This window comes from Sebastes umbrosus, chromosome 1 (assembly GCF_015220745.1).
Source record: "Sebastes umbrosus isolate fSebUmb1 chromosome 1, fSebUmb1.pri, whole genome shotgun sequence".
Taxonomy (NCBI): Eukaryota; Metazoa; Chordata; class Actinopteri; order Perciformes; family Sebastidae; genus Sebastes; species Sebastes umbrosus.
This window is the reverse complement of record NC_051269.1, coordinates 9,033,496-9,061,489: the sequence shown is the minus strand read 5'-3', so window position 1 is coordinate 9,061,489 and position 27,994 is coordinate 9,033,496. Positions and strand designations below refer to the sequence as shown.

Below are 27,994 nucleotides of genomic sequence, written 5' to 3'. Positions count from 1 at the left end.
GGAGTAAATAAAAGGCAGAGTGTGAGTTACATCTATTATGTGTTGTTGTTGTTGTTGTGGTTGTCTCTGAAGCTGTGACATGCACTGACATATCCTGCAGCTTCTATGGCGATGACACTGTTTTCTTTGTGAACATGTCAGACCCCGCCCTCCCGGGCTGTCCAGGCCTGACATTACGAGCAGCCACTCCTCTGGAAGGACCCCGGGTTTGAGTGGTGTTCGGTGTACTCCTGACTGTTGACGGTTCGTACTGTGCACCTCACACAGCGAGAATAAATATACATCACAACTAAAACCAGTGTATAGAGAATAAAGTTGTATAATTATCGCCTCAGTTTCAGAAAGAAAAATATTATTAAACAGTGTTGAAAACGTCAGAGAGACACATTTAACGACCACAACAAGCTGAACTCAGCGCGGTGTGGAACGTTACCTGTTGCCGTGACGACCATCTGGAACATGTGACGTCATGGTGCTACCGTTCTGGACACTAGTAGTAGTACCATGCAGAGGAACACCAGGAAGCTGGATCCAGTTAGACCTCGACCCAGCAGGGTCGGTTCTGCTGGTGATAGGAAACAAGTCCACTTCAGAAAGATCCCTTACAGAGTTGGATACAGCTGGAACAGAGGTGGAAGACTCAAGGAGCTGAGAATAAGGTGCTGAGACACTTAACTCACTGTATTACCACTTTAATCTAATAATTTATAACTGGGTCAGTCCTTCATGCTGGTAGCCATCAGACTCCACAACCAAGACTGACCCCCATATGACAACCATGAGGACTTTAAGAACTTTAAACATGCACTATCTGCAACCATCTTGGACTCTTACCACTGGTGCACTTTACACTTACTTTACACTATGCATCCTATATACCACTTTATAGACTGCACATATGTACATATTACATTTATTTATTGTACATACTACATTTATTTATTGACGGACTGCACACACTATGTTCACCCATTCACTCTGTATCTTTTATATCTCTAATTATTGTTTTTATAATTTTGTATGCCTGTACCTCTCCTGTGTTTCACTCTGTTTGCTGATGTTTGCTGATGTTGCTGCTTTGACACCTGAATTTCCCTCCGGGTATTAATAAAGGTTCATCTTATCTTATCTGATCTTATTTATAACTGAGTCTAACTGTTTCAACCACTGCAGGCACCTGGCCAGGAAGTTCCTCAAGATATGGATGCAGAACACGTTTGGCCGAGTTCTTCCTCATAAAGCCAAGTAACATGTTACACTCATTATTGCAAACTGGAGTAATTCAAATAAGAATGTCACAGTCTGTTTGCCCTGAGTTCTCTAATCCAAGGGAATAGGCCCTTTTCAAAGCAGCTATTTTGACATGTCATAGCATTGTAAACACAGGTGTAACTGATCAAATTGGTCATGGTCCCAGACCCTGGTTCGCCTAAATGGAACAAGGTCATAATTAATATTATTAATTACACCTGTGTTTACCCTACAATGACATGTCCAAATGGCTGCTGTGAAAGGGGGAATATATTACATGTTGCAGGTCCCACTATAACAGCGTGGTTTTGAGACGGGCCTTTGAAGGATGGAGAGACGAGTGGTGGACGTCCAGGAGGGAGTGGAGTCTTACAATGCGGGCAGAGTGTCACTACAGGTACGTGAACTTGCGTTATGTAGTCTTATCTAGTCTTCCAACTACTCAAAGCGCTTTTACGCTACCATGTCAGCATTCACACATTCATACAGTGATGGCAGAGGCTGCCATGCAAGGTGTTAACCTGCCCATCAGGATCTAATCTAAATGCTCATTCAGACACCGATGGCTCAGCCTTCGGGAGCAATTTGGGGTTCAGTATCTTGCCCAAAGACAGTTTAACATGCGGACTGGAGGAGCCGGGGATCGAACCGCAGATCTTCCAGTTACATGTAGTTAGTGGATCTCCTGAGCCAGAGCTGCTCCAACATGATACAGTCCTGTACCTCAGTTAGCTGGTCAAGAGGTTCTCAATCTATTTTCAGCCTAAAACCCCTTACAGAATAGAGAATATACTGGGGACCCCCTCATGTATGTCCCTTGGAATAATTTGATAGTTATGTGAAAAACAATACAAGAGAAAGACATGTATTAAAAAGACATGTAAAAATGTACAGATTCTAAGAGTTATAGATTTGTTAGATTATAATGTAATATATATTAACTATTACACTAGATTTAAAAATGAATATATCTATTTAACTATGAAGCCTTTTGTTAAAAAAAATACATATTTTGTGATCATTTAAATGAATGAATCTGAAAACGTTTCAGTGGCAGAGAGCCACGGATCCCACTTTGAGAATCCCTGAGCTGGTCACAGATAGTGGTTGTGTCTGCTAATGATGTATTTTGTGTTTTACAGGTATTATCTGTATAATCTGGCATTCCATAGCTGGCGAACATTTGTGTCATCGAACAGGGAAAAAAAGAGCAAAGTCCAAAATGCTCAATCATTTGGTATGATTTTGGCACATACAGTGAGAGTATATTTAACGATTAAGCCTTATGTTTTGTTAGATATCACATTGTCATTATTATTTCCTTAACTAGCTGACAGGCAACGGATGCGTCTGGTTTGGGAACGATGGGAAGTTTTCACAGAAATGAGGCGAATGAAGAAGAGAATGCGTGAATCTGCCCTCGAGCAGAACAGACTCGCAGCCCTGCGGTTAGATCATTTTATTTACAAATTGTACCTACACTTATAACGCTAAGTGGATTCTTGGTTTTAACGCTGTTGTGTTTTTTTTTTCACCTGTGCAGTTCAGCGTGGAGTTTGTGGCGAACTCGGCTGCAGCAGCATAAAGACCTTCACACTTTAGAGGATCAAGCCCTGAAACAGAAGGCGCTGACTTTACAGAGCAGGGTAAAGGCATAATCCAATGAATCATATGTTGTCAACGTTATGTGTGATGAATGCTGATCTCCGTCCTTTGTGTTCTGTGTGGCGTTGTTTTTTTGAAGACTTGGCTTCAGTGGAAAGAAATGTACACAGCTGCTTGTTGCCAGAAAGAGAAAGAATCCAAAGCTGCACTTCACTTCGTCCTCAGACTGAAAAGAAAAACGTTACATTGTTGGAAAGGTTATGTGTCTTCTCGCCAAACCAAGAAAAAGTCACAAGGTCATTCTTCATTAAATATAAGCCACAAGCTCATTCATTCTATACATCTCATGTTTTAATTTTTAAGCCTGATTATTTAAGTTTCTCTTATAATTCCCTTTCTGATTGTTGTTGTTTTTTTTAGCTGTGGCTCAGCGTGCCTGTGATCTCCGCCTGGTGATGATGTGTTGGAGTAAATGGAGCAGTGCGTTGCATTGTAAATGGAGCGAGGAGAATCTTTTGCAAGCTGCAGGACATTTGGCCATACGGATCACTCAGCGCAGAGCACTGGAGCGCTGGAGAGCTTGTATCCTGATTCAAACATAAAATAAACATTTTCATTTTCAACCAACTACAGCATCAAACTTAAACTTTATTAGAATCATCATACACATACAGTAACAGGTACATTCATACATGAAAGGAGTCTGTATTTGGTCCGTACGGGGATTTGAACCATGACCATCCGGTTCCCAAGCCAAGCCCCTACGGCCAACCTTGTGGTTAAAGAACGACCCGCTCAATCCACTTAAGTACAGTATATATATACAGTATATGTGTACCTGTATGTATGTGATGATTCTAATAAAGTTAAACATAGTCCACTGAGGGATAGTAATAAGTGTCAGTACAGTTTGATTCCTCAGCTTGTCAGTAGATGTGACGTTGTGCAGAGACGAGGCTGAACGAAACAGGATCGCAAGTCAACATCATCATCATCATCTACTGGTAAGATGAAGAGTAGAGTAAGCAACCAGCAACCTGAGAGTGTGCGATCATTCAATGTGTTGATCACTGTGTGTTCTTGTTGCAGCGCGCTGGACTGGAGGGACTTTCTCTCAACGTCATCCGGAACCAAACACACCGACTGGACAACAACATGGCTGTCCAACAGTATCATCAGACTGTAATTGACATCCTAATACTACAATGTCAATAACATGTGTTAAGTAACGTTTTCTAAAGTTTTAACTAGTGTTTTTCTTAGATGACATGCAGGTATTGGAGGCTGTGGCAGGACCGTCTGGAGGAGGCTGAAGACAGGAGTTTTCAACCCTTATCAGAAATGGCACTGACCAATCACAGGTGCTTTTATTTACATTTGTTTGAGTGAAAAAAAATATGTTAATTTCTTTATGTTGTAGCATCCAAGCTACAAACATGTTGCATATTTCATATGAAGTTGTTTCCTGTTTGCATGATTTAGATATAAATTTGTTCTCTTTGCAGCACATCCCTGTTGAGCAGCTGTTATCACTACTGGAGAGAGAAACTTGCTGAGCAGAGACGCATGCAGGTATTTTTAAGAGATAAGGACACATAAAATAAAAGTTTATAAGTTAATTAAAAATGTAGGCAAACAGTTGATGAACATGTGAGTGATGTCTGTGTGACCCTAACTCTTACATAAAGTTTAATTACAAACTCAAAAACATCATGTTTTTCTGCAGGAATTGGAGCATGGTGCAGACGTTTGGTTCGCTGAACGCACGTTGCCTCGGTGTTTCGACTCGTGGGTTGAGTTTACTCTGCAGAGAAGACTTCATAAACAGAGGAGAGACAAGGCAGACGTCTATAACCGGTGAGTTCTCTACCCCCTCCATTTGTATTTGTGCTGTGATTCATTTCCAAACCAAGCAGAGCTGACCTGTCTGTTGCCTCTGCATGATTTGTTTGATCACTGTGTTATCAGGCAGCGTCAGTACACGTTGGTGTTTTACACCTGGTGGGAACAATCCGAGAAACACAAGGAGCAGGATCTTTCTGAGCGGATGGTATGTCGGCTGTAAATGGAAACTACTGCGTGTAGGTGTGTATCAGCTACTGACAGATAACTCGCTGTTATCAGGCAATCCTACAGGAGGAGCGCTGCCACTTGCAGAGAGCCTGGACTCGCTGGAGACAACGCACAGAGCAGCGGATCGATGAAGAGGAGAAACAGATGTCTTCAGACCATCTGTACCAGCACAGACTTCTCCACAAGACGATTACACAGTGGAAGGACAACAGCGCTGAAATACGAGACAGGTGAAGCAACCTGAAGTGTTTGAGTAGAGCAGAGTGTGACTTGCTCGTCTTTTGGCTCACACATATTTTTGAACACATCTGTTTGCATGTCAGGAGAAACCGAGAGCAGCAGGCTTGTCATCAGGGTGACCTGCGGTGCACGAGATGGGCTGTGGAAAAATGGAAAAAGGTATGTCTGTAGTATTTGTAGGGCCGGATAATTTATCGTCTTTCAATGGAATCGTATTGTGATGAAATCATATATTGAGATATCGTGATACACAAATAGGTCTAAATTCTTAATAACAAGCACATACTAACTCAAATTTCTCAGAAAATCTGCTATGAAATATTTTGAGGGAAAATCATTTGACGATTGCGGTTTTGTTTTGACATCATGCTTTACATTATTTTACTATACTTATATTGTCTTAATCGTATTACTCTGTATTTGTGTGCATGCATGTAAACATAGTCACTGTATGGCTTGAAATATTTTTTTAATTTCTCTTTCAAATATTTTTATTGGGTCTTTGTAGACATGACAAAAGTCATCTTATCAAATGTAGAATGTAACACATTGCCCTTGACATAAAATAAAACAAAAAATAGCAATAAATTGAACTAAATAAGAAAAGTAAATAACTAGAAAAAAGTAATTTAAATCACATAATGGACAAAAAATAAATAAAAAATATTTTTTTATTTCCCCTGAAACTCATGTTAATTGAGAAAATACTCAGAACTCTTTATTTGTTGAGTATTTAATTCACACAGGAGTATACAAAAATAGGCTTAAGCATTTGGTTATTTCATATAGAATATTTATTTATTGAATTGCCAGAAAACATGCAATATTGTGATATATATTATAAATATCTAGATTTCAAATTACCAATATCGGGATAGAAGATTTTGGCCATAATGCCCAGCCCTAGTTATTTGTTCTGTCCAATTTGCACAACATCTGTTCACATAATATCTGATAGGCATCTGTTCTTTTGGCTCAAAGTTGAAAGAAATACAGAAACCGGCCTGATTAGGTCTGGAAACTTGTAGAAGGAAACTTGGAAACTGTTCTCCTCTTTTTAGTTTGTCCAGTATTCCAACACCTACATATGTGTCTCATTTAAAACTAATGATTGGAACACAGCTCCTGTGTGTTTTGTAATCCAATTTGTATGTTCATATATTCAAGAGAATCAAGGAAGCAGTGCTGCAGATGGCAACACAAATCAGATGTACAGTTATCAGTTTCAGGTGTGTTTTTTTTTCTTCAGTTTGTTCAGAGCCAAAGAGTGAAGAAAAACAGACTGGAGCAGATGCAGCGTTACCATGAAGTTAAACTCCTCAAACGCACGTTTGTGGCCTGGAAGGTACATCAGCATTTGTAGTCGCATGATTTCTTAAGGTTGGAGTAAAAGCTGATACACTGTTGGCTGCTTCATTCACAGAAACACCACCTACAGATGTGTCAGATCTACGGTCACGCAGAGGAACTTTACAGGCAACAGAAACAGACCTTCCTCAGGTATTGAACACAAACTCATATGTATATTCTCTATCTGACGTCTGCTCTCATTTTCTCCCTCTGAATGATTCATGTCCGCTCTATCTCCTCTGTCTCTATAATGTCTCTCCAGGACGGTTCTGTGTGTTTGGAGGGAGAAGGCGGTGCAGATGACGGAGGTCAGGCTCACAGAGCAACGAGCGCAGGATCACTTTCAGCTTTTCCTTCAGCTTAAGGTTATAAAGCAGCCCTCATATGCAAAACTATAATAGTTATTCCTTTGTGGGAGCTTTTCCTTATTGATGTCTTTGCACTAAATCTGTCAAGGTGTTTCTTGCTTGGAGAGAAGCAACAACACGTGCAGTGTCAAAGCGCCGCCAGCAGAGGGAAGCAGTCAACAAGGTTCAGATGTCCATAAATCAAGGTAACAACATAACTCCCTACAGTGACCACAAGCAGTATGAAGACCAGTTCAATATTTATTTTTCAGTTAGCAGATCAAGTTTTTTATGTAAAAGTATTTTGTAGGGCTGCAACTAACGATTATTTTCATTGTTGATTAATCTGTTGATTTATTTCTTGATTAATAGATTAGTTATTTGGTCAATAAAATGTTAGAAATTGGTGAAAAATGTCGATCAATGCTTCCCAAAGCCCAAGATGACGTCCTCAAGTGTCTTGTTTTGTCCACAACTCAAAGATATTCAGTTTACTGTCATTGAGGAGTAAAGAAACCAGAAAATATTCACATTTAAGAAGCTGATATCAGAGAACTTAGAATTTTTTTCTTCTTAAAAAATGACTCAAACCGATTAATCGATTATCAAATTAGTTGTCAATTAATTTAATAGTTGACAATTAATCGATTAATCTTTGCAGCTCTAGTATTTTGGTAGTCATGTACAGCGCATGTGTCAGTCTGTTACATTGATTAACTGTCAGTTACTCTCAGCGTCAATTTTGACCAATGAAAATAGGTTGGAGGTGCATGAAATGTCACATAAATGGAGCCAGGGCAAGTGGTCTTTCAAACAAGTGACACGTCGCTTTGCCTGTTAGCTGACGCACGGAGCAGGTTAGGACATCTTCATTAGGAAAAACTGAAACAATCTGATGTTCGCTCATTCGCATCACGTCCAGTTAAGAAGAGGTGGAAGTCATACTGCTGACAACTGATTGGCCAACTTTCCAAGAGGATACACAATGCAACACAGGGTGTAATGAAGAAAGACCCTCACACAAGGAAACCCAAATGATACAGACCCAAGAAAACTGTTATCAAAATTAAGTTTGCATCTTCAAGATTTTTAAAAATTCATTACAAACAAATCTTGATTTTCTTTTCAAAAATAAATTCTTTTTACAATCTTTTTTAATGTCCCAGATAAATGAGAGCCATCGTCCTCTACTTTTGACTGTTGTATCACTGCTTTCATAGTGTTCCACCTCACATATTATTATACTGTCACGATTAGGCACATGTACCTGAATTGTTCTACACTTTATATCTTGATGTTCTCTGTGTTTAGTGCTGCTGCTGCGGTCTTTTAGAGAGTGGAGGAAGCAAACCAGGGAGGCACGGAGAGAGAGGATATGCATGGAAAAAGCCAGGCAGCACCACAACTCCAAACTCCTTTCTACAGCACTGAAAGCCTGGAACAAGCATCACTACCAGTATCAGAAAAATAAGGTAGTAACTTCATTATCCCTTAACTGTTATATAAAGCCACACTGTTTACTTCTCAACACAAGTTTCTAAAAATGTGATTATTTCATAGGTAATGAAACGACAGGGGCTGCTTTTGCTGAGGTTAAAGATGTACCAAACGTACTTCGAACAGTGGAAAACGAAGGTTTGTTTATTTTTTACACGCTGAACACTTTTAGACACTTAAACGCTACTGATTTTACACATAAAGATCGCTGTACTTGCCATGAAGAGCACAACTCAGCCACTAAAAACAGTTGTATAATGTCTTCTCTGGCTCTGGAGGAGCTTTGTAAAGTGTTTGCTTTTTTAGCTTGAACCATACTAGAGACAAAAAGTCAGGATATCTCGACCTCTCTGTCTTTTAAAAAATGGTCTGTCACATGTCCTCTAACTTTATGGAATCATAAAATCACTCTTGTACCCCTTTAAAATGGATCATTTCAGCCAGAGGTAGAGAGGAAAAGAGAGAGAAGTGGCCGTGTTTTATTGGCATGATGTTGTTTGTTGTGGTACTGATTGTCCAGCTCTCTAAATGGAACAAGGTCAGACGGCCAGACCGATATATGTAGTTTGATTTAGTTCAACTGGCCGTGACTTTGGTTTCCTTCCTGCAAACAGCTGCAGCACAGACGGAGAGAAGCTAAGCAGACGGAGCGGGCGCTCTGGCACTGGTCCCTCTCTCTTCAGGCCAAGGTAACACTCGCCTACACATCCTTCTCCCGCTGCAAAACTGAGCACTGAATTGTAGAACTGGTGCTCACGTGGTCCTGATGTTGTTTTGTGAATCTGCTGCAGGTGTTGTGTGGATGGAGGCTTTGGGTCACAGAGCATCGCAGACAACAAGAGCAGGCAGCCAGAGCTGCTGAGGTCTACAGAGACCAGCTGCTGAGGGAGGGCGTGACGTGCATCCTGACCTACGCCGCTCACATGAACGATCTCACGACGAGCCTAACACAGCACAGCCAAGAGCAGGTGGGTGTTTGTCGACTTTGTGTCACTTCAGACATTAAATTTGAACATCATTTCATCAAGTCTCTGCCTGTAACCTGCAGAGGTCACGACATCTCCAGAGAGTGGTGAAGCGTTGTGCGATGCGGTGGAAGCAGCGGGCGCTGTGTAAACCACGAAGAGAGCAAGAGGTCAAAGCGCAACCGCCGAAAAAGAGCGTGACCTTCTGTTTGACTACACCTGGATTGAAGAGTGTAGAGGAGGAGCAGGAAGCTGAAGATGGAGTGTTTAACACGCTGTGAGTCTGAGCTCCTCACAGGCTGCAAATCTGTGTTCAACACTTTGACTCTGTCTTATAGAGTTTTTCATTTTTTTGCAGATCACTCAGTCATACGCCTCGACGTCAGCCACGACGCTGCGAGGAACTGTTTGAGTATCCACTGAATATAAAGTAAAGTTTTTTTCTACATTTTTTAATACTAGACATGTTTTTCAAATTAGAAATTAGCTTAAATTGAAACATCATGTTTCTCACTCAGCAGAAGGCACTGATAAAAGCTTTTCCTCTTTTTTTCCTAGCACCCAAAAGCAGACTACCGTCACCAGCGCTGACGCAGCTCCAAACCCCTCGCAGCTCAGTCGTCCTTCACAGGAAGGCCATCGTTTTGCGTCGTCCTGCCTCCATCCTGCCACGTCCTCCACACGTCAGAGCATCATCATATCTAATGTGTCACCCTCTGAATCTCGGGAAACCCAAAACCAAGACGTTCTTTTACCCCCCTCTGCTTTCATGACCACTGCGACCGAAGATACGGTAATAATCACCTGTTTGACTTCGACAGATATCAGAAATGCATTCAAAGCTAAATTAAGTAACTTGACTTGGGTTATAACGTTTGCTTTGCAGACTAACAGCTCAGGTCTGGTGCCTCCTCATCAGTTTGTCCCTCCTCTTAAACAACACTCTTCGGCTCATTCAGGTATGATACCTGCACTTTTCTTTCCCAGTGTGGGTGATTATTTTAATTCACTATTAAAAAATCATGATTGTCTAGCTTGGATTATGCAGAACATCACAATAAGCTAAGATTTAATCAACCTTTTTTTTATTGTGCTTCTTCCAGATGTACGTCAGAGAGCATCCAGTGAAGAAACTGTAGAAGATGATCCAACTTCAGCTCTGACCAGAGAGCTGCTCAGCATTCAGGTGGACATGATGACATATCAACAGGACAGGAAGCAGCTCCGGTATGAAATCTGTGACAACAGTTTTTTCCATTCTTCTCACAGATCAGTTCCTAGTAATGTTTGATTGTGTGTCTGTCTACTCAGGGCATGGCAACAACTAAAAGAGGTGTTACAAAGCTGGCTGCAGACCAGTGGAAAGGACGAAGAAATGGAAAAAAATGATGTTTGTGAAGAGTTGAAGGAGGTAAGAAGATGAGATCATTCTGTCATTGTTTTATATTAAACCGGAAACAACTCTTATAAATGCAAAAAGTGCAACTGCACAAGGGAAGAATTATCTGCACTTGCATGGTACTTAAATTTGCAGTTTACACTTTAGAGATGATACTGTATTGATGATTGATATACTGTTTGTTAAAGATACACTTCTGATATAGTTATTGCACTCCCAAATCTCCAAATGTCACTGTTGAGTTTAGAGAACATTAAAGGGCAGGTCCATCTACGCTCTTTTCAAATGGAAACGCTCACTCAGCCTTTAGCGAAAAGCAGTGACGTAGGTTACCAAAGTAAGATAATCAATAAGGTTATGAATATTGTGAACTCTAGCACTAGCTGAGTCAAAGTTAGCTGTGCAAAGTTTGGAAATAACTGAAAGCGTTAGTTTGGATTTTGTGAAGTGGGGTTGTATTTATACTCCCGCGTTCTGCAAGGTCAAATTACTTGTTTTGTGAATGTAGTCTGGTGGCTTTGAAGAGAGCAATATAACGGCTTCAGGTCGCTGAAGAAAAGGGCTGTTTGACGGCGAGGTAAAGAGGCTGTGTGTGGAAGCAGCAGAAAAACGTATTTTAGCCACCTAAAAAAAATCAATATCAGTTTAAGTGTACGCTATATTTAGAATATTTTCACCGCTTTACCTCTCGCTTTCACTCTATTCAATTTTACCTCACAGAACACAGGAGTTGCTGGTCTACCGCTGCATGGATCGGTTAGTTAGTTTGTGTTATTGTGTGACTTTTGGATTTAAACTAACACACAGCAGTACATTGCTCAGCTTCCGTGCCGGTACTCCTGTCTGCTTCGCCAAACTAGAAGCGTGCCGACCGCCATCTAAGTTGCTGTATGTAACGTTAATAAACCATGACTATAAGGCTGTGTATATACTGTACATGTAGCAGTGTCATCATGCAGAAACTTACGTCCGCTCACTTAGGAAAAAGTTTTTAGAAGGGCTTGAAGGGAAAATAGCATTTTGACGCTAAAATATGCAAAATTTGCCCAAAATTTTAATGTTTGGCTTTGAATACATAAGGAACACCACTGGGAAGCTACAGAGGATTTAAAAACCTCAAAAATAATGGATCCGCCCTTTAATCAATTGTGTCTTTGTTTTTTTTCAAATATATATATTTTAAGTGCATTCTTATCTAAACCATCTATACTAGTGGTGATTCAACATCTTTATGCAAAGTGTTAACCGCTTTAACCACTAAGAGAAAAATAAAAGTTGTATCCAGACACTTTGACCAGAGTGAAAAGAAGAAGTGAGCCAGAATGAATGCAGTTCTACTGTATGAGCAGAGGAAATACATTTAACTAGTACGAGTTTCTTTTATTACGGAAAGAGACGGAGCTTGTGAGGTGCTGATCATGAGGAAAGTTGCTTAAAGGTGACTACCCAAATTACTCAAACTGATGGGTTAAATTTTGCATGCATTCTTTACAGGTGTTGTTTCAACAATAATTCATCGGCTGTTAAAAAGTCAGCAATCAGAGGTCACATGAGGGGAAGCGGTAGGAAATCACTGACACTACCTTTACTTGTGTCACAGTAGATGTTTTTTGATGTTGACAGTTGGAGGAGCGCATCGACAGACTGTCCACTGAACTGGCAAAACGGAAACCAACAATGCTGCTACATGCGGAGAGGATCCAGCGTTTACAGATGTCCCTCCAGGCTTCAGGAGTTTCTTTTCTCCATCGGAGAACAGAAGAGATGGAAACGGATCGCTCTGTGTTTACAACATGACAGGAAATAGTGCCTCACACACTGAAGTGATCACACCTGCTGATGGTTTGGACTGTTGTTGCTTGGATCACATTTCTTAAAGTAACACGAAGACTGATGCGAGAAATCGAAAGAGAAAATTGTTCACCAGCTGATAAAGATTTAAGATTGGACATTTATACTTCTACTCAGCTGGTGAGGAAAAAACTGATATATTGATATCCACATATTCCTTTTTTTATTCCTGTTGAATATCATGTAAACTGTCTTAAAATGGAGCAAATCCAAAAGTGTTGAAGCCAAGTTCCTTCCAGCAGCGTTCACTGCTACATCTACACCTACAATCTGTGAAAACGTTGGATAGGGGTCGTCCTTGTGACAGATGGTGCTAAATATTTTCCATATGTGTGCAGAAAGTCACTTTACTGTTTTCAGAGGAGCTGCCCCTTGCACAATAGGCTTTCTATTTATCCGTTAGTACCAGTGCCTCTAATGCGTTCAGGGCTTTCAGACTAACAGAAAGGACATCTGTCTGCTGAGCTCTGCAGACTACATAGAACACATTTGACTGAGTCTTTGATCTACAACAGGCAGAATGAGAGGACTATATGCCATTTTGCTCCTTTTCATCTTTGTCTGCTGCACCAGCGGTGAGTGATGTTACTGAACTAGTTTATTTACCGTCATTGTTAAGTTATTTTATGTTATGTTTATGTTCATATTCAGTCTCATTGTGTTGTTGAATGTTCAAAGTCTTTTTGTTCTTTTGTAGATGTTGAGTTTTGGTTGTTGCGGTCAAGGTTGCCCTCTTTTTGGAGCTTTTTGTGGACATTATTAAAAACTAATTTAAACATTATACATTTTGCACAATCATTACACAGTTTAACAAAATGCAAAGTTTTTTTTAATTTTCTGCACCTTACTGAAATATGCATTAAGTTGACAAATAACATTCTGTACAAAATGTATGTTCATCTTCTGATTAACTTTTCGTTGATCTGATCCTGACATGTCAGCTAAGAAGATGCGGTGGTGCACAGTGTCGGATCCTGAACAGAGGAAGTGTGCAGACCTCGCTAAAGCTCTGGTGGCGGTGCTGCCGCCAGCTGCTGTGGCAGCTTTCGCCAGACTCTCATGCATACGAGCGTCCAGCACGACTGACTGCATCGAGAGGATCAGGGTGAGCCATCCTCCACTTTTAATGTAATGTCATAACTTTAGCTCTGGTTGCAATCAGGCAAAAAGGTGTGCAATGGACAAATAAGTCACTGTAGCAATTATCATTAAATCATTTTTACTCAAAGAAAACTGCCCTTGATTAATTAATTGAAAATGAAAACCTGAGTTGGAAAAGAGAATAGACGTATAGAAAACAGATTGATGTTGAAATGCTTTTAATCAAATACTCTCTCAGTGTTTTTGAGATGGGCAGATCAGGTCAGGGGTTATAAAGCTCTCTGCAACAATGAATAGGGTCAAACAGTTCTGGACTGATACTGCTTTTTTGAGGCCGATATCGGTACGAGAGTTTTCAAAAAATCAGATAATGATAAATCGGCTAATATTAATGTTTTTAACATAAACTTTCTGCTCAGGGTCCCTTATATTTGGTATTAAAGCATTGTGACGGCGGTATGTAGGCTACTGAACAGGCCATTTTAAAGTTGAAACTTGTCAGTGCTCCCTGATGGACAGACAATGTGATGGGAGTGGAGATGAGCTGCTTCTAAATTACCTCAAACACAGCTTTGGCATGTTTTCACTGCAATTTCTTGTTTCTTATCAGCCACCATAAACACCGATACCCAGCATATTTATTGGTTTGGCTCTATTCTTGATGATAACCTGTTGACAGAGGTTGGTATGTGGGTTGGGAGAAAATATCAAAAGCAGGAAGAAGCCATTGACGGTTAATGTTTTCTTGAAGGAACAGTGTGTAACAATTAGGGGGATCTATGGGCAGAAATGGAATATAATATTAATAACTATATTTTCTTTAGTGATGTGTCAGAGAGCTGAAAACCCATCCGTGATCAACTATAGTATCTTTGAGCTAGCACTTGTACTATTAACACTCACTGTGTTAATTCTTTGTTTCAGGCGAATCGTGCTGATATAGTGACGTTAGATGCAGGAGAAATCTATTCTGCTGTGAAGCAGTTTGGCCTCGTTGTCATAGCAAAGGAGATATACAGTGACGGTAGGTTTCCTTCAGATTTCTGAGACACTCCAGCATGTCTCTGTAGCTGTAAGTATGTGAGTCAGTAAGCCTGTCTGTGTATCTGTTTGAGTCCTGCAGGAGGCTGTATACTGTCTGTAGCTGTGGTGAGAAACCACAGTTTGGACATTCGGTCCCTGCAGGGCCTCAGGAGCTGTCACAGTGGGGTTCGATGGACGGCTGGATGGAGTCTCCCACTTGGCTTCCTGCTGTCCCGTAACTACCTGAGCTGGTCGAAGGAGCGGCCACTCAGTCAGGGTGATGAGATTACACTCTGCAGCCAGTGAAAACAGTACAATGTGGAGGTTTTCTTCTTTCTGTTTTCTATTTAGGCATTTCTGCTCCTCTGGTTTTATGGTTCCCCCGACTTGTTTTTCTCCTCTGGAGCAGACGTCAGTGCCTTTTTTAGTGCCAGCTGTGTTCCTGGAGCTGCTGCCATGGCGCCACCTCTGTGCTCTCTGTGCCAAGGCCAGAAGTCTTACATTCGCCAGAAGAATTACCACTGCGAAACGTCCCACAGTGAGCCCTTCTACAACAGTCATGGAGCCCTCAGGTCAGATTCAACAAAGAATCAATAAACTATGCACATATTTCAAACATGTACATGTAGACTGTCAAAACAGCATAGAAATGGATTTCCTATATTGCCTATTTGGCTCTGTCACAGATGTCTCAGGAGTGGAGCAGGAGATGTTGCATTTGTGGACCATTTAGCTCTTGAGAGTATTGAAGGTAAGCTGTCTTCTAATAGACATCTATAGTATTTCCTTTATTAAATAGACAGACGGTATTAGGAAATATAAGGAGAGAGAAATCCCTGTCTGGACTCAAACTGGGGACGTTGAAATGACATATCTTAAACCCTTCGGCCACCAGGTATGTTGTACATCCACACATTTGTGTTTAGGAGGAAAATAAACACACAAATCAGCAGTATATCAGAGACAATAGATAAATAAATACATAAATAACTCGGGCTGAGATGCACACTGGCGCCTCGGGTGGCCCCGTACATATTGACTCACCCGGGGATCAGGCGAATAAAAATTCACATTAATAGAATAAATAAGTAAATAATAATAAAACCATTCTAATACTTGATGTGTGTGACTTGATCTCAGCATTGTTATCAGACAATACATAATAATGTGGCTTAATACATTTTGGTACATATTCTGATATGCTCGGTACACAGAGTGTCCTTGCTGATTATACACAAGACAGTTTCTTCACACTTAGCAATTACATTGTCATAGTTATACTGAGGCAGCGAGGTCAGTAGTGCATCTCTAGATAAGAACTCAGTCACACATTTAATGAATACAGGCATTATAATAAGCAGTTAATATCAGACAGTGGTGCTTCTAAACAGTGAATTTCTACCGATTATACAGTAAGGATTGTATTTTCTGGTACACAGAGAAGTTGAAAAGCTGAAAGTAATGGATAAATGATTAAATGTCCAGCATCTGCCATTCTAAGTGATAGTAGTACAGTACAAGTACAAATGTTGACCTAAATATCTAAAATTCCAGGATCACTATGTCTTGTATGACAACAAATATTAGAAAAATATTTGCTTTTATAGAATGAATAATATAAAATAACATCCAGTTTAAAATCAGTTCAGTGGAACACATTTAGAACATAACAGGTGTTATTAAAGGAACAGAACAGACAAACCAAACACTGACTCTTGAGAGAGCCTTTTGCATTAGTTCTGCTACACACTTGGCACACGGGAGAAGCTTCAGTTGGTTGCAATCTGCAACCACACCACTAGAGGCCGCCCCCTTTAACTAGCTACACAACATCCTGCTGATTTACAGGATCACACTTCCTCTTTTAAGGATTAACATCTGCTTTCTTTTCATATTCTGTCTGTTCTCTCAGACAGTGATGGAGATGAGTTCAGGCTGCTGTGCACAGACGGCTCACAAGCTCCTCTCAGCCACTACAGAACCTGTAATCTGGGACGTGGTCCAGGAGGCGGCATGGTCACCAGAATTAACTTTCGCAAGATTGCTCGCAAATTTCTAGTGACAGTGCAGGTACTTTTTTTCTTATTCAATTGTTTTCTTTTCCTACTTTTACCCACAAATATCACACACTTTGTTTCAAGGTGACATGTCTGTATACCCGAATAGAAGATTCTTAAAGGATTATTATTATTTATTGTTGTTTAGATGCTGTTTGGCCAACGAGGAAGAGAGAGGCAGCGCTTCCAACTCTTCAACTCATCTTCTTTTGGAGAAAACGACCTTCTCTTCAAAGATGTGACAGATAAACTTGCTGTTCTGCCAGATGACATGGATGTCAGTCAGGTGCTGGGGCTGGACTATGTGGCACTCCTCAAAGGTCTTGGACATGAAGGTGCTTATCCACACTGTTCATTTTTTATATTCAAAACAGACTGTGTTGAGATTTTATGACCTCGTTGAACTTGTATGTGTGCAGGAAGTTCACTGGAGGACAGTGTGGTGCGATGGTGCTGCATCAGCCACGCAGAGCAGACGAAATGTGAGCAGTGGGCTCTCAGCATAAAGTCAGACCCGCTGGTGTGTGTCAGAGCGGTCTCAATGCGCAACTGTATCGAGAAAATTAAGGTAAGTCATTCATGTAGGATGAATCACAGGATCTTGGGATATCAAAGTTTTATCACACTTGTCCCACAACCTGTGTCCTCTCCCTACAGAGGGACGAGGTGGACGCCGTCTCGCTGGATGCAACTCACTCTTTCATTGCAGGAAAATGTGGTCTTGTCCCCGTAGTTACAGAATATTATGGTAAGACTGTTTACATTCTAAAATACATTTACTCACAACGTTTTCTACTGTATATAATTGACTAATGGTCTTCATTAAAGGAAGGGTCGGTAATGTTGAGAAACTATCAAGAGTACACTAGATTTTAAAAATGATCCAACTGAAAAACCCAGCCCAGTGTTGCCAACTCTTTTTCAATGAAAGTAGCAGCACTAGCTCTAAAGAAGTCCCTAATTCTAGAGAGAAAGTCGCCAAGTCGGCAACACTGACAGTCCGTCGCTTCAGGCCTCCCTCCAAAGTCACTTTTTATTTATTGATTTATTGATTGCTGACGGGATGTAATGAGAATTTCAACAAATATAATACAAAAAATGTATTTGAACAGCACCACCTACCCTACTGTACCTTTAATAGTCCTAGTAGCTTCGTCTAATATGAGATTGACAGAAGTTTTTTTTTTTTGCCAACATGTTTGCTTAATTTATGAGGCAAAAATTCAAAAAGATTAGCTTTTTCTGTTTTAATGTCAGTGTGAATTGAATATCTTTGAGTTTTGGACTGTTGGTTGGACAAAACATGAAATTTAAAGACCTTATCATAGGCTCTGGGAAAATGTGATTTAATTTATTTCAATTGTTCCTACTATTTTCTTTCTTTTTTTATTCACTTTCATTTGGATATTATTATTGTTATTATTATTATTATTATTAATAGTAGTAGTAGTAGTACTATTGTAAATGATAATACAAATGCATAGGAATTAAAATAAAAGGAACAATAAAATAATAACAAAAATATAATAATAATAATAATAATAATAATAATAATAATAATAATATGAAAAAATAAAATTAAAATACCTCATTTAAATTTCTGCAATATTCTAACCAACGTTTTTCATGATTTTTTGACATTCTGTAAACTAAATAATGAATTATCATTACATTAGCTGCAGACGTTGATTAAAACCATTGATCTGTTCTCACTGTGTTCTCTGACTCTCAGGAGGAAAATGTGTGCCTGCTGAGGGATCAACCCACTTAGAGGCAGACGGTATGACGGCACAGCAAACAAACAACTGGCAATAATCTCAGTAGCCGATGTGATTGTTGTCTTTACATTAACAAACCGCCACCGTCTCTCTCCTCAGTGTTGCCCTCAGTGGTTGGCGTGGCGGTGGCAAAGCGCTCCAGTAAAAACGTATTCATCGGGAACCTGGGAGGTCGGCGCTCCTGTCACGGCCACATGTACAGCCCGGCGGGCTGGCTGCTGCCACACAGGCACACGTTGAGCCTGGAGCACAACAGCAGCTCCTGTGATCCAAACCAAGGTACCGTTTCCAATCATTCAGGCGGAGTTCTGCATAAAAGGCTTTACTGAACCAGAACTTTATAGTTACACTGGCAGTCCTCTTCATGTTATATCTCTAATCTGTGTGCTGTGACCTCTTGACCTTTACACTTTCTGCTGTTGGTATTTCAAACGTATTATCCTCACCACAGTGACGCTGCTTTTTGCCACTTTGTGTTTCCTCAGTGTACAACGACGTGTTTTGGAAAGGCTGTCTTCCTGGCTCTCAGGGGAATCTGTGTAAAGTGTGTCTCGGAGGCACAGGGGAGGCCGCCACCAAACGCTGCGCTGACAACCACAATGAGCGTTACTATGGCAACATGGGGGCATTAAGGTATGCGCCGTGGCTTACCTGAACCTGAACCAGAGCTTTCTGTTCATCTGTGATTGCTGGTGTGGAGCATTTAAAGAGTTTTTATGAAACATGCTTATCTCTTGTGGTATCCAGCCATGAAGATAGTTTTGGTTTTTTAATTCTCCTGGTTTTTATCTTTCAGTTTTGCCACCAACCCAATAAAATTGATTTGTTTACAGACCAATATCTGAAACCATGAGCAAATAAAATCTTCACTGAGAAAATACCTTTATGTAACTTGGCTGAGCTGACCCTTTAATCCTTTACACATCGTTCACAGGTGTCTGGTTGGAGATCCCAGTGGGAAAAGCTACGGAGAGGTGGCCTTCCTCGAGCAACACAACCTTCTGGCCAACATCCTCAGTGAGATATTCCAAGATGAAGTTTTGACACACACAAACACACTGACGCTAACATGTACTGTGTATTATGTTACATTATGCCTTTGTCTTGTCGTACCTGTTGTAGGTTTGAGTTCCACCGGTTGGGCCGATGGGTGGACGTCATCAGACTATGAGCTGCTGTGTGGTGATGGTAGTCGGGCGCCGTTGTCAGAGTGGGAGAGCTGTAACCTCGGAGTCATCCCACCGAACACCATCATGACGCGGCCGGTGCTCACGGCGCGAGTGTACGACTTCCTCATGAAGTCACAGGTCAGATTATGTGAACAGATTGTTTTTATTAAATGGGAGTGTTTTAAATCAGGTTTTCCTCCTACACCCTATGTAGACTATATAGATACTGCTGCCTCTTCAAGTCGTCAAGAGTAGCGTATGTTTCAAGTTCTCTCACTCTGTAACAGCCTTACAATTTATTTTCCTCCTGAGAGTCAGAAACTATCTGATCAGAGACGAAGTACACAAGTGCAAATCTGTTCAGACATTTGATTCCAGCTTTTGTTTGTACTGAAGGAAATTAGAACAATTATGATCTTTGGTATTGCAGAAAGGAAAAGTGGAGAGTTTAGGTGCAAATTTTCTCATTTTTTAATCTTGCAGGAAACTTTGGCCGCCAACCCAAATGCAGAGTTCAAGCTCTTTGAGTCTCAGCCATACGGAGAAAGTGATCTTCTGTTCAAAGATGCAACTCAGTGTTTGGTCCACACGAGCCACCTGGACTACCGCTCCATCCTCGGAGAGGAGTTTTACAGTCACGCAGAAGCTGCCTTCAACTGCACACACTCTGGTACGACGGTAATCAAATACACCGGCTTGATTGTCAAACATATAATCAAACTATCCCCTCACACGTGTTGACAATGCTAATGTTTACATGTATTTTCCTTACAACAGATATCTTGGAGTTTTGTAATCAGGACGTGTGCAGCATATTCTGATGGACCCTTCATCCACAAACTTGTTTCATCCATATCGGATGACCGCAAACCATCACTGGTATCATCCTGTTTACAGATTAAAGTCACAACTCTGCTGCCTGACTGAAGTGATGAACCTTTCAACAACTATAACTTCCTCAGTCATTACTTTTAATGAATGTCTTTCAAAAATACAAAACACATTTGCTTTGTATTTTTAGGCCTGAAAACAAATTCCTGCCACTATAAAGTGCAAACATAAAGCCTCACACATAGTTGAGATGACATAACTATACTTATAAATATACGGGTGTAAAATCAATGTGTGTTGAACATGAACATGTAACCATGTGTTACATTTTTATATGCACCAATTATATCACTGTATTTGTTAATACATATCAAAATGAGTGTGAGACTGGGAACCATATGAAATATAGCAGCTCTGAAATAAATGGCCTCAACCCTTGAGGGTATACATTTTTACACATATTTTATTAAGGACCTCCACACTTGTTTACAGAGATTGAAGCTTTGGTTTGAATAAACTGTGACGTCCCCTCTGTGTTTGGATCCTCTGCTGTTTCTGTGCTTTCTCTGTCCAGGTTTGCAGACCTTGGAGTGTAATCTGTGGCATAGGACACACCTGGGCCCGGTGTGCTTTATGCTTAAAGCCTGAGCATGCAGCAGTCTACGTTGGCAGATCTCCTCTCACACCATACTGCTGTGTCTTGGCTTTTGGTTGCTTTTCTTTGTTTTTACAGCACGATACCCATGCAGCACATTTTCACACATCCACTCCCTACACCACTGACTCTTCAGATTCCTCCCATACATTCTTTTGACTTATTTTAAATACTTTTTGGTTAATAAATAACTTTATTTGTTAAGTTTACCCGTGTCTCTCCCGTCTTTGTCACAGTTCTAGAGCTGGGCTGTGACAAAACATATCCAATCTCTTCACAGGAAAAAAAACTTACTACAGCTGAATACAGCTAGAACTACTGCATTGTACTTTGTTTTGTATAAATTATGTAACACAATGTATGTAATGCAGTTAAGTCGGTGCAACGGTATTCATTCATCTTTTTCTATATTACCTGTGTCTGTGTTCACTGTTTAGGTAATAACTTTTATAAATAGAAGATATTGATTAATTTGGGCTACAATTTGTCATCAAAATAAAATGGATTTTATATGGCTGCAAAGTAAAAATAAATAAATAGAAATACAGTGATGATAAAAGAAATTTGTTAATTTCTTCAGGGGAAAAAAGTGAATTTTGGCAAGTAAAACTGAACATTATGGCAATCTTTTAAAAAAAACGAGTAAAGAAAACGAGTACATTAACAGTATGTAAACGCAAAAGCTGCTCATACCAGGGGTACATATACAAAGTAATTTATATATCTGTATGTATATATACATATATGCAAAAACTTTTTACTGTTTTTTTTCAAGATCAAGATTGTTATACATACATTGTCATATAGTGTACGATGTATGTATAACATACATCTTGATCTTGGAAAAAAAAGTAAAAAAAATTTAAATTATATATATATATATATATATATATATATATATTTATATATATATGCTAATTCCTTTTTTAAAATAAAAATACAATCCTTTTTTTATAAAAAATACCGTAATTTATAAGCAAAACAAAAAAATATATATATTTTTAAAAATACATGAATAAATATATACAGGCATAAATGAACAAATAAATGTGAAAATAAATGAAAATGCATTTAATTATTTTATTATTTGTCTTTATATTTCAACATTTATATTCGTTTACTGATCTATTATTTTTTATGGCACAATATATATATACATATACATATATATATGTATATATATATATATATATATATATATGAAAGTAAATTGTTATAATAACTGTATCAAACAGAATTACAGCGCGACCGTGTTTGGTGTCACATCAAACCTTGTACTTCCTGTTTCCGTCAGTGTAACAAAGGTTCCTATCTTATATCAGCTGTTTGTCATGTTACTCAACCAACACTGCAGCTGCTGTCTCCTCTGGTTGTTACACTACCGTTGACCTGTAGGCACCACAGCACCTCACAGACAAGGTACAGTGTCTATAACAGACCTTAGTGAACACAGCTAGATAGCTACTGTTTGACTTTATAACGTCATCCAGCTGTTAGCCAGCTTAGTAACTGCAGGAAAGCAGCCCAGTGACTGTTGCAACTCTATCTTGCTCCCTGTAGATGAGACTACCTCGGAGGATCCTCAGCCTGCCCTCAGCCCCAGTGAGGAGGTCCTCAGTCCCTGCGGGCATGGTGAGCTTCGTCCCCCCCTGCAGCACCACTGATGTCCTCTCCCTGGAGCTGCTGCAGGACTTCGTGTCCCGAGCCAGGCGCCTGTTTGTGATCAGCGGAGCAGGACTCTCCACTGAGTCCGGCATCCCGGACTACCGCTCTGAGGGGGTCGGGCTGTATGCTCGCACCGACAGGAGACCCATGCAGCATGCAGAGTTCCTCCGCAGTGCCAAGTCCCGGCAGCGCTACTGGGCCAGGAACTTTGCCGGCTGGCCTCAGTTCTCCTCCCATCAGCCCAACGGAGCCCACCAGGCCCTGCAGCGGTGGGAGGACAGAGGAAAGCTGCACTGGCTGGTCACACAGAATGTGGACGCTCTTCATTCAAAGGCAGGACACAAGAGACTGACAGAGCTCCACGGCTGCACCCACAGGTGAGAAAACACCTGACACATTCACCCTGAACCTGCTCTAATAGTTCTAATAGACATTGATTTTATTCATCCTGTAAGTTTATGTGACAAGAATTATGGTAAGTAACCGCACTGTGCATCACAAACAGCCCTACCACACCTGCAGTTTGAACTGACACTGCAAATGTCACCAACTTTAAAGGGACTATTTGTAACTTTCAGAATTGCTTGTTAACAGCGACACCTGTGGCCATTAAGTCAACGAAAGTCAGCGTTGTGCTCGCTCTACATAGACATGAACCAGCATCGCTCCAAACAGTGAGGCGACACACGTCAGCTAAAACCACAATATCACTCTATATTTCAGCTGCTTGGCAGTAATGTTAGAAGACCAGACGAAGGTCTCTCCATGAATCACTGCTGATCCTAGTGTTGGCTTTTCCTGCTTCAGGCTACGGGTCTGAAGCAGGAAGAGAAACGTTATCGTCTCTGACTGTGCCCGCAGGGAGACACCGGCACCCGGTCGGAGACGATAACGTTCCTCGCTGCGGAGCCCCGTCACTTCACAAGACACGGGAAACCTCTGTTGGTCTGGAGCTGCAGCAGTTATTTCTGTACAAACATCCACTGTGTTGGAGTCTGAGTCTGAACAGCGTAGCCACATGCGAGCGCGCATGGGACACCGACCCGGTAGATTTATACGCTTAAAAAGTAACAAACAGTCCCTTTAAATGCTGTGAACATCACAAATGAAATCCCATTCACCTTCATTGAATCATAGACAGATATCTCTAAACCTGGGCAAATAAAACGATCTATCATCACATCTGAGGGGTAAGAGAGGATAATCTATGTTTTGTCATTTGGGTAAAGTGATCCTTAAAGTCACCGTCCACATGTCTATCAACTAAGATGTAAATGAATTGATTGTAAATTAAAGAGGAAACGTTAATGTATGTGTCCTCAGGGTGATGTGTCTCGGCTGTGGTGCCATCTCAGCGAGGGAGGAGCTCCAGAAGCGATTTGTAGCACTCAACCCAGACTGGGGAGCGAAGGCGAGCGAGGTGGCTCCAGACGGTGATGTCTTCATAGAGGACGAGCAGGTCCTCCACTTCAGAGTTCCCTCCTGTGAGGACTGTGGAGGGATACTGAAGCCTGAGGTCACGTTTTTTGGAGACACAGTGAACAAAGCGATGGTTGAGTTTGTGCACGACAGACTGCGGGAGTCGGATGCGATGCTAGTCGTGGGGTCATCGTTACAGGTAGGTTTTTAAAAATGAACGAAGCACTTTGGTCAAAATAGTTTTCAACACAATTATTCTGGACATTTGTATTTAATCGTGTCTCTCTCTCTGTTATTCACAAGGTATATTCAGCGTACAGGTTTTTACTGGCAGCGGGTGATCGGAAAATGTCGGTTGCCATCCTGAACATCGGACCCACGAGGGCCGACCACCTGGCTCAGCTGAAAGTGAGAGGCCGTTGTGCTGAAGTGCTGCCCGTCATTCAACCTCTCTGACTGTCAGGGACATGCAGTTTGGATATTCTACATTAAGCTGGTCAAAACTACCTCGGACTTAAACAGGTAAACAACAACTTCAGGACGACCGTCTCGACTGTTTGGCACTTTTTTGTGAAAAAGGAGCATCTACACTCCTCTGTCTGGATAAATCACTGCTATTATCAAAATAGGGCAAAAATGGACAGATCTGCTCATATGTTATTTCACCTTATTTCACTTTATTAAGTGAAAAAAAGTCTTGGAAATTAAAGTTCTCTGCACACTATAGATTGATGTCAGGTAGGGCTGTCCCGAATACCAGTTTTTGGGCTTCGAAGCTTCGCAGTACAGCGCAGCAGGCTGACATGTTCTTCTGTCCGTCTGTCTCCATCTCCCGTTTCAGTGCTGCTGCCGCACTACTGTACACACACACACACACACGCACCCACACAACAAACAACGATATCCGTCTGAGAATAACTTATAATAATTCATGTTAAATATGAATAATGAATAATGTTGTGGGATTATTCCTTATTTCATGGGCTAATTTGTACATATTTGTATTGTATTACATACAAAAACAACAACAAAGCATTCAAGTACCGATTTAGAGGTTGATTGCCATGGCAATGGTCAAAGCTTAGATGTATTTGGGTCAGCCCTAATGTCAGCTGATCAATATCTTGGTTCAACAAACGGCGACACGTCTACTCTGCCAGGAGAAACGGAAACCGCTGTACTGTATTTAACCTCGCTGCTGTGGGGTTTGGCATCATAGAATATGTGCAGTAGATCATACAGCATGTGTGGTTGACTGACGAAAGGCCCAGAGTTGAAGGCTGGAGGCTGTGAAATGACAACAGGAGGAGAGAGCCACATGGTTTGTCTCCCCAGCTCTGTTTTACTGCTGTGTACTAATGTTGCTTTTATTTAAATTAAATGAGCTACAAGAGTATTGAAAGCTGTAATTGAACAAACGTAAAAAATCCTATTGTAGGTAAGACATGATAGAGAGATAATCTGACAATGATCCGAAGACTAAGTCAAGAGATAAAACAAAATGTACTGCGATCAACTGGTTTTAAAAGGTGTGATTTGTGTTATCCTGGAATGATTTAGTCATGTTTTATATAATGGTGCTCCCATTGATGAGGTTTACATTTTAAATGCTACCAGTCAATAGAATGGACCGTTTCTCAATTTATTAAACAATGCAATAATAAAAGGCTTGAAATTACAAACTGTTTTTTCAGCATCCTGTCATGCAGTGGATCATGTTTTACCTGAAACCGATGCAAATGTTTATATTTGTAATGTCATGACAAAAACATGCTATTATCTGTTCTACTTATTTTGAATAAAGCATTATAGCACTTCATACATTAAATGAAATAGAACTGCAAAGATTAATCGATTAAATTAATAGCCAACTATTTTGATAATCGATTAATCGGTTTGAGTAATTTTAAATTCTCTGATTCCAGCTTCTTAAATGTGAATATTTTTTGGTTTCTTTACTCCTATGACAGTAAACTAAATATCTTTGTTTTGTGGACAAAACAAGACATTTGTGGACGTCATCTTGGGCTTTGGGAAACACTGATCGACATTTTATAAACCAAACAATTAATTGAATAATCGAGAAAATAATCGACAGATTAATCAACAATGCAAATAATCATCAGTTGCAGCCTTAAAATGAAATGTAGGTTGTGTGTGTTCATTCCCTGGTTAACCCAGGTCTGAATACCACTGCAGGTTAAGAAATAAACAGCTGTTTTGTCAGTTTAATGGAGTGATAAAGTAAAACCCACATGTTCTTTAACAGTTAGTTTATTTTAAAGACAAACATACACCAGCATCACAAACAGACTGAGGGCAGAGTGACTGTAGTTTGACAAACTGTAAGATCCTTTAGGACATTTTGCTGTTGAAATCTATCTTGTAAACGAACCCTCCAGTTTTCCAGGTTGGACTGCACCGCCGTAAGCAGAGCAGCCGGGACGCTGAAGGAGTACAGACAACATCTGTGAGCGGCGGAGTCTGCCTGCCATGTTGCTGAAGCTGTAGTCACCGTCAGGGGAGTCATAGACAGACAGTTTTCAAAGCTCTTGGTCTGATCGAACCAGTAAGTGACGGGGAAACCCAATAAAAGACCAAACACTGTGCACAAGTTCCACTCCTCTGACTTCTCTCCAACATAATGAGGTTTCTCCGCCTCCTTCAGTTGTTCAAACCCTCTCAGGACAAGCAGTAAATCGCGTGTCGTGCTCTTCAGCTCTGCTCTGAGCGGGTCAGCGATGGTGGGCTTCTCCAGCGAGTGGCAGACGTCGATAACAGCCACGTTGTTATCGTGACACAGCTGCTCTACATCTGATCTGACTGTGAGTGGATTAACAATGAGAGTGTTTCCATTTAAATCCAGTGTGAGAAGTGATTTAGACACAAGCTGGGAAGACTGCAAAGAGCTCAAATACTGCTGCACCTGATCTGCACCGGCGCCGTTGCTATCGTACAATAAAGCCGGTTTCAATCCCAAATCAACAGCCGAGACCTGAGCGGCCAGATCCAGACTCTGAGGGACGGAAAGAGATTTTCTACCAGCAGCCAGACATTTACGAGCTGCAGCAACAAAGAGCTCCTGAGTGGACATAGCTGCAGAAATCACACCATTCAAGTTTAAAAATTAAATTAAAGCTATTTCAAAATCTATGGGATATGAGACATTGATTAAATTATTTCACTTCAGGCCACCTACAATGACATGATAAAAAATATTCTACAGAAAAGTGAAGCTGATTTGGGATATACAAGATGTTTTGTTTTCAAAGTAAAACTAGTCATACAAAAGTCATTTATTCATGTCCCTTGTTTCTTCTTTGTTGTTCCAAGACACCTAAAGGAACAAAAAACATCATTACAAACATGAACCTCTCTATTGGTAACATCAGTCTGCATATGAACTGCAGTTCAATCGCAACTTGTATTAGAGATTTCCATGATAAAGTTGCTACCGTAACACACATTAGCTTAAGAAGATTATCTCACCATCATTCAGCAGGTTATGTCAAAGGCTGAGGAGACATCAGGTCAAAATCTGAGAGATTTCTTGCAACCCAAACACCAGCTGCAAACAAGCCCAGGTTGACCAGAAGATTCCTGAAAAAAATAATAAGATAAGACATGCACTGAGTCACAGATGTTGGTTTATTCATACAAGATTAAAGCATAAAAAAAAACTAATCTCTACATCCGCTGAAAATAAAAAATATTACAT

The 27,994-nt window shown here is 40.5% G+C and overlaps 3 protein-coding genes across 6 annotated transcripts; 2 read left to right on the top strand and 1 right to left on the bottom strand.

The window, feature by feature from the left end:
* The first annotated feature begins 35 nt into the window (after positions 1-35).
* sfi1 (SFI1 centrin binding protein) lies at positions 36-13,357 on the top strand. Of its 3 annotated transcripts, XM_037787407.1 has the most exons (32): positions 38-243; positions 336-659; positions 1,174-1,245; positions 1,538-1,648; positions 2,394-2,488; positions 2,582-2,699; positions 2,795-2,897; positions 2,996-3,152; positions 3,277-3,438; positions 3,790-3,860; positions 3,946-4,038; positions 4,120-4,217; positions 4,362-4,428; positions 4,583-4,713; positions 4,825-4,906; positions 4,981-5,159; positions 5,253-5,328; positions 6,419-6,514; positions 6,593-6,669; positions 6,782-6,884; positions 6,976-7,072; positions 8,178-8,338; positions 8,427-8,501; positions 8,978-9,052; positions 9,155-9,331; positions 9,412-9,605; positions 9,687-9,758; positions 9,887-10,121; positions 10,215-10,287; positions 10,432-10,555; positions 10,640-10,739; positions 12,351-13,357. In XM_037787407.1, exons 2-32 carry the CDS (start codon positions 505-507, stop codon positions 12,522-12,524), a joined length of 3,603 nt encoding a protein of 1,200 aa, XP_037643335.1. In that variant the 5' UTR covers positions 38-243; positions 336-504; the 3' UTR covers positions 12,525-13,357. The 3 variants fall into 3 exon arrangements, with proteins under 3 accessions (XP_037643344.1, XP_037643335.1, XP_037643325.1); XM_037787416.1 differs by having other exon boundaries at positions 36-659; positions 12,328-12,463; XM_037787397.1 differs by having other exon boundaries at positions 38-659.
* On the top strand, positions 13,012-25,143 carry LOC119498459 (NAD-dependent protein lipoamidase sirtuin-4, mitochondrial-like). Of its 2 annotated transcripts, XM_037787426.1 has the most exons (18): positions 13,012-13,153; positions 13,520-13,683; positions 14,604-14,703; positions 14,803-14,979; positions 15,112-15,274; positions 15,389-15,453; positions 16,615-16,772; positions 16,908-17,094; positions 17,179-17,327; positions 17,417-17,507; positions 18,492-18,539; positions 18,637-18,816; positions 19,023-19,170; positions 19,472-19,554; positions 19,660-19,844; positions 22,753-23,234; positions 24,181-24,475; positions 24,580-25,143. In XM_037787426.1, the coding sequence occupies exons 1-18, from the start codon at positions 13,099-13,101 to the stop codon at positions 24,730-24,732; spliced, it is 2,883 nt and encodes a 960-aa protein (XP_037643354.1). In that variant the 5' UTR covers positions 13,012-13,098; the 3' UTR covers positions 24,733-25,143. The 2 variants fall into 2 exon arrangements, with proteins under 2 accessions (XP_037643354.1, XP_037643362.1); XM_037787434.1 differs by lacking the exons at positions 13,012-13,153; positions 13,520-13,683; positions 14,604-14,703; ... (10 more) ...; positions 19,472-19,554; positions 19,660-19,844 and adding an exon at positions 22,451-22,611.
* Positions 25,144-26,534: 1,391 nt separating this feature from the next.
* On the bottom strand, positions 26,535-27,613 carry c1h1orf74 (chromosome 1 C1orf74 homolog). The gene has a single exon (XM_037787445.1). It carries the CDS (start codon positions 27,368-27,370, stop codon positions 26,579-26,581), a length of 792 nt encoding a protein of 263 aa, XP_037643373.1. The 5' UTR covers positions 27,371-27,613; the 3' UTR covers positions 26,535-26,578.
* Between the last annotated feature and the right edge of the window lie 381 nt (positions 27,614-27,994).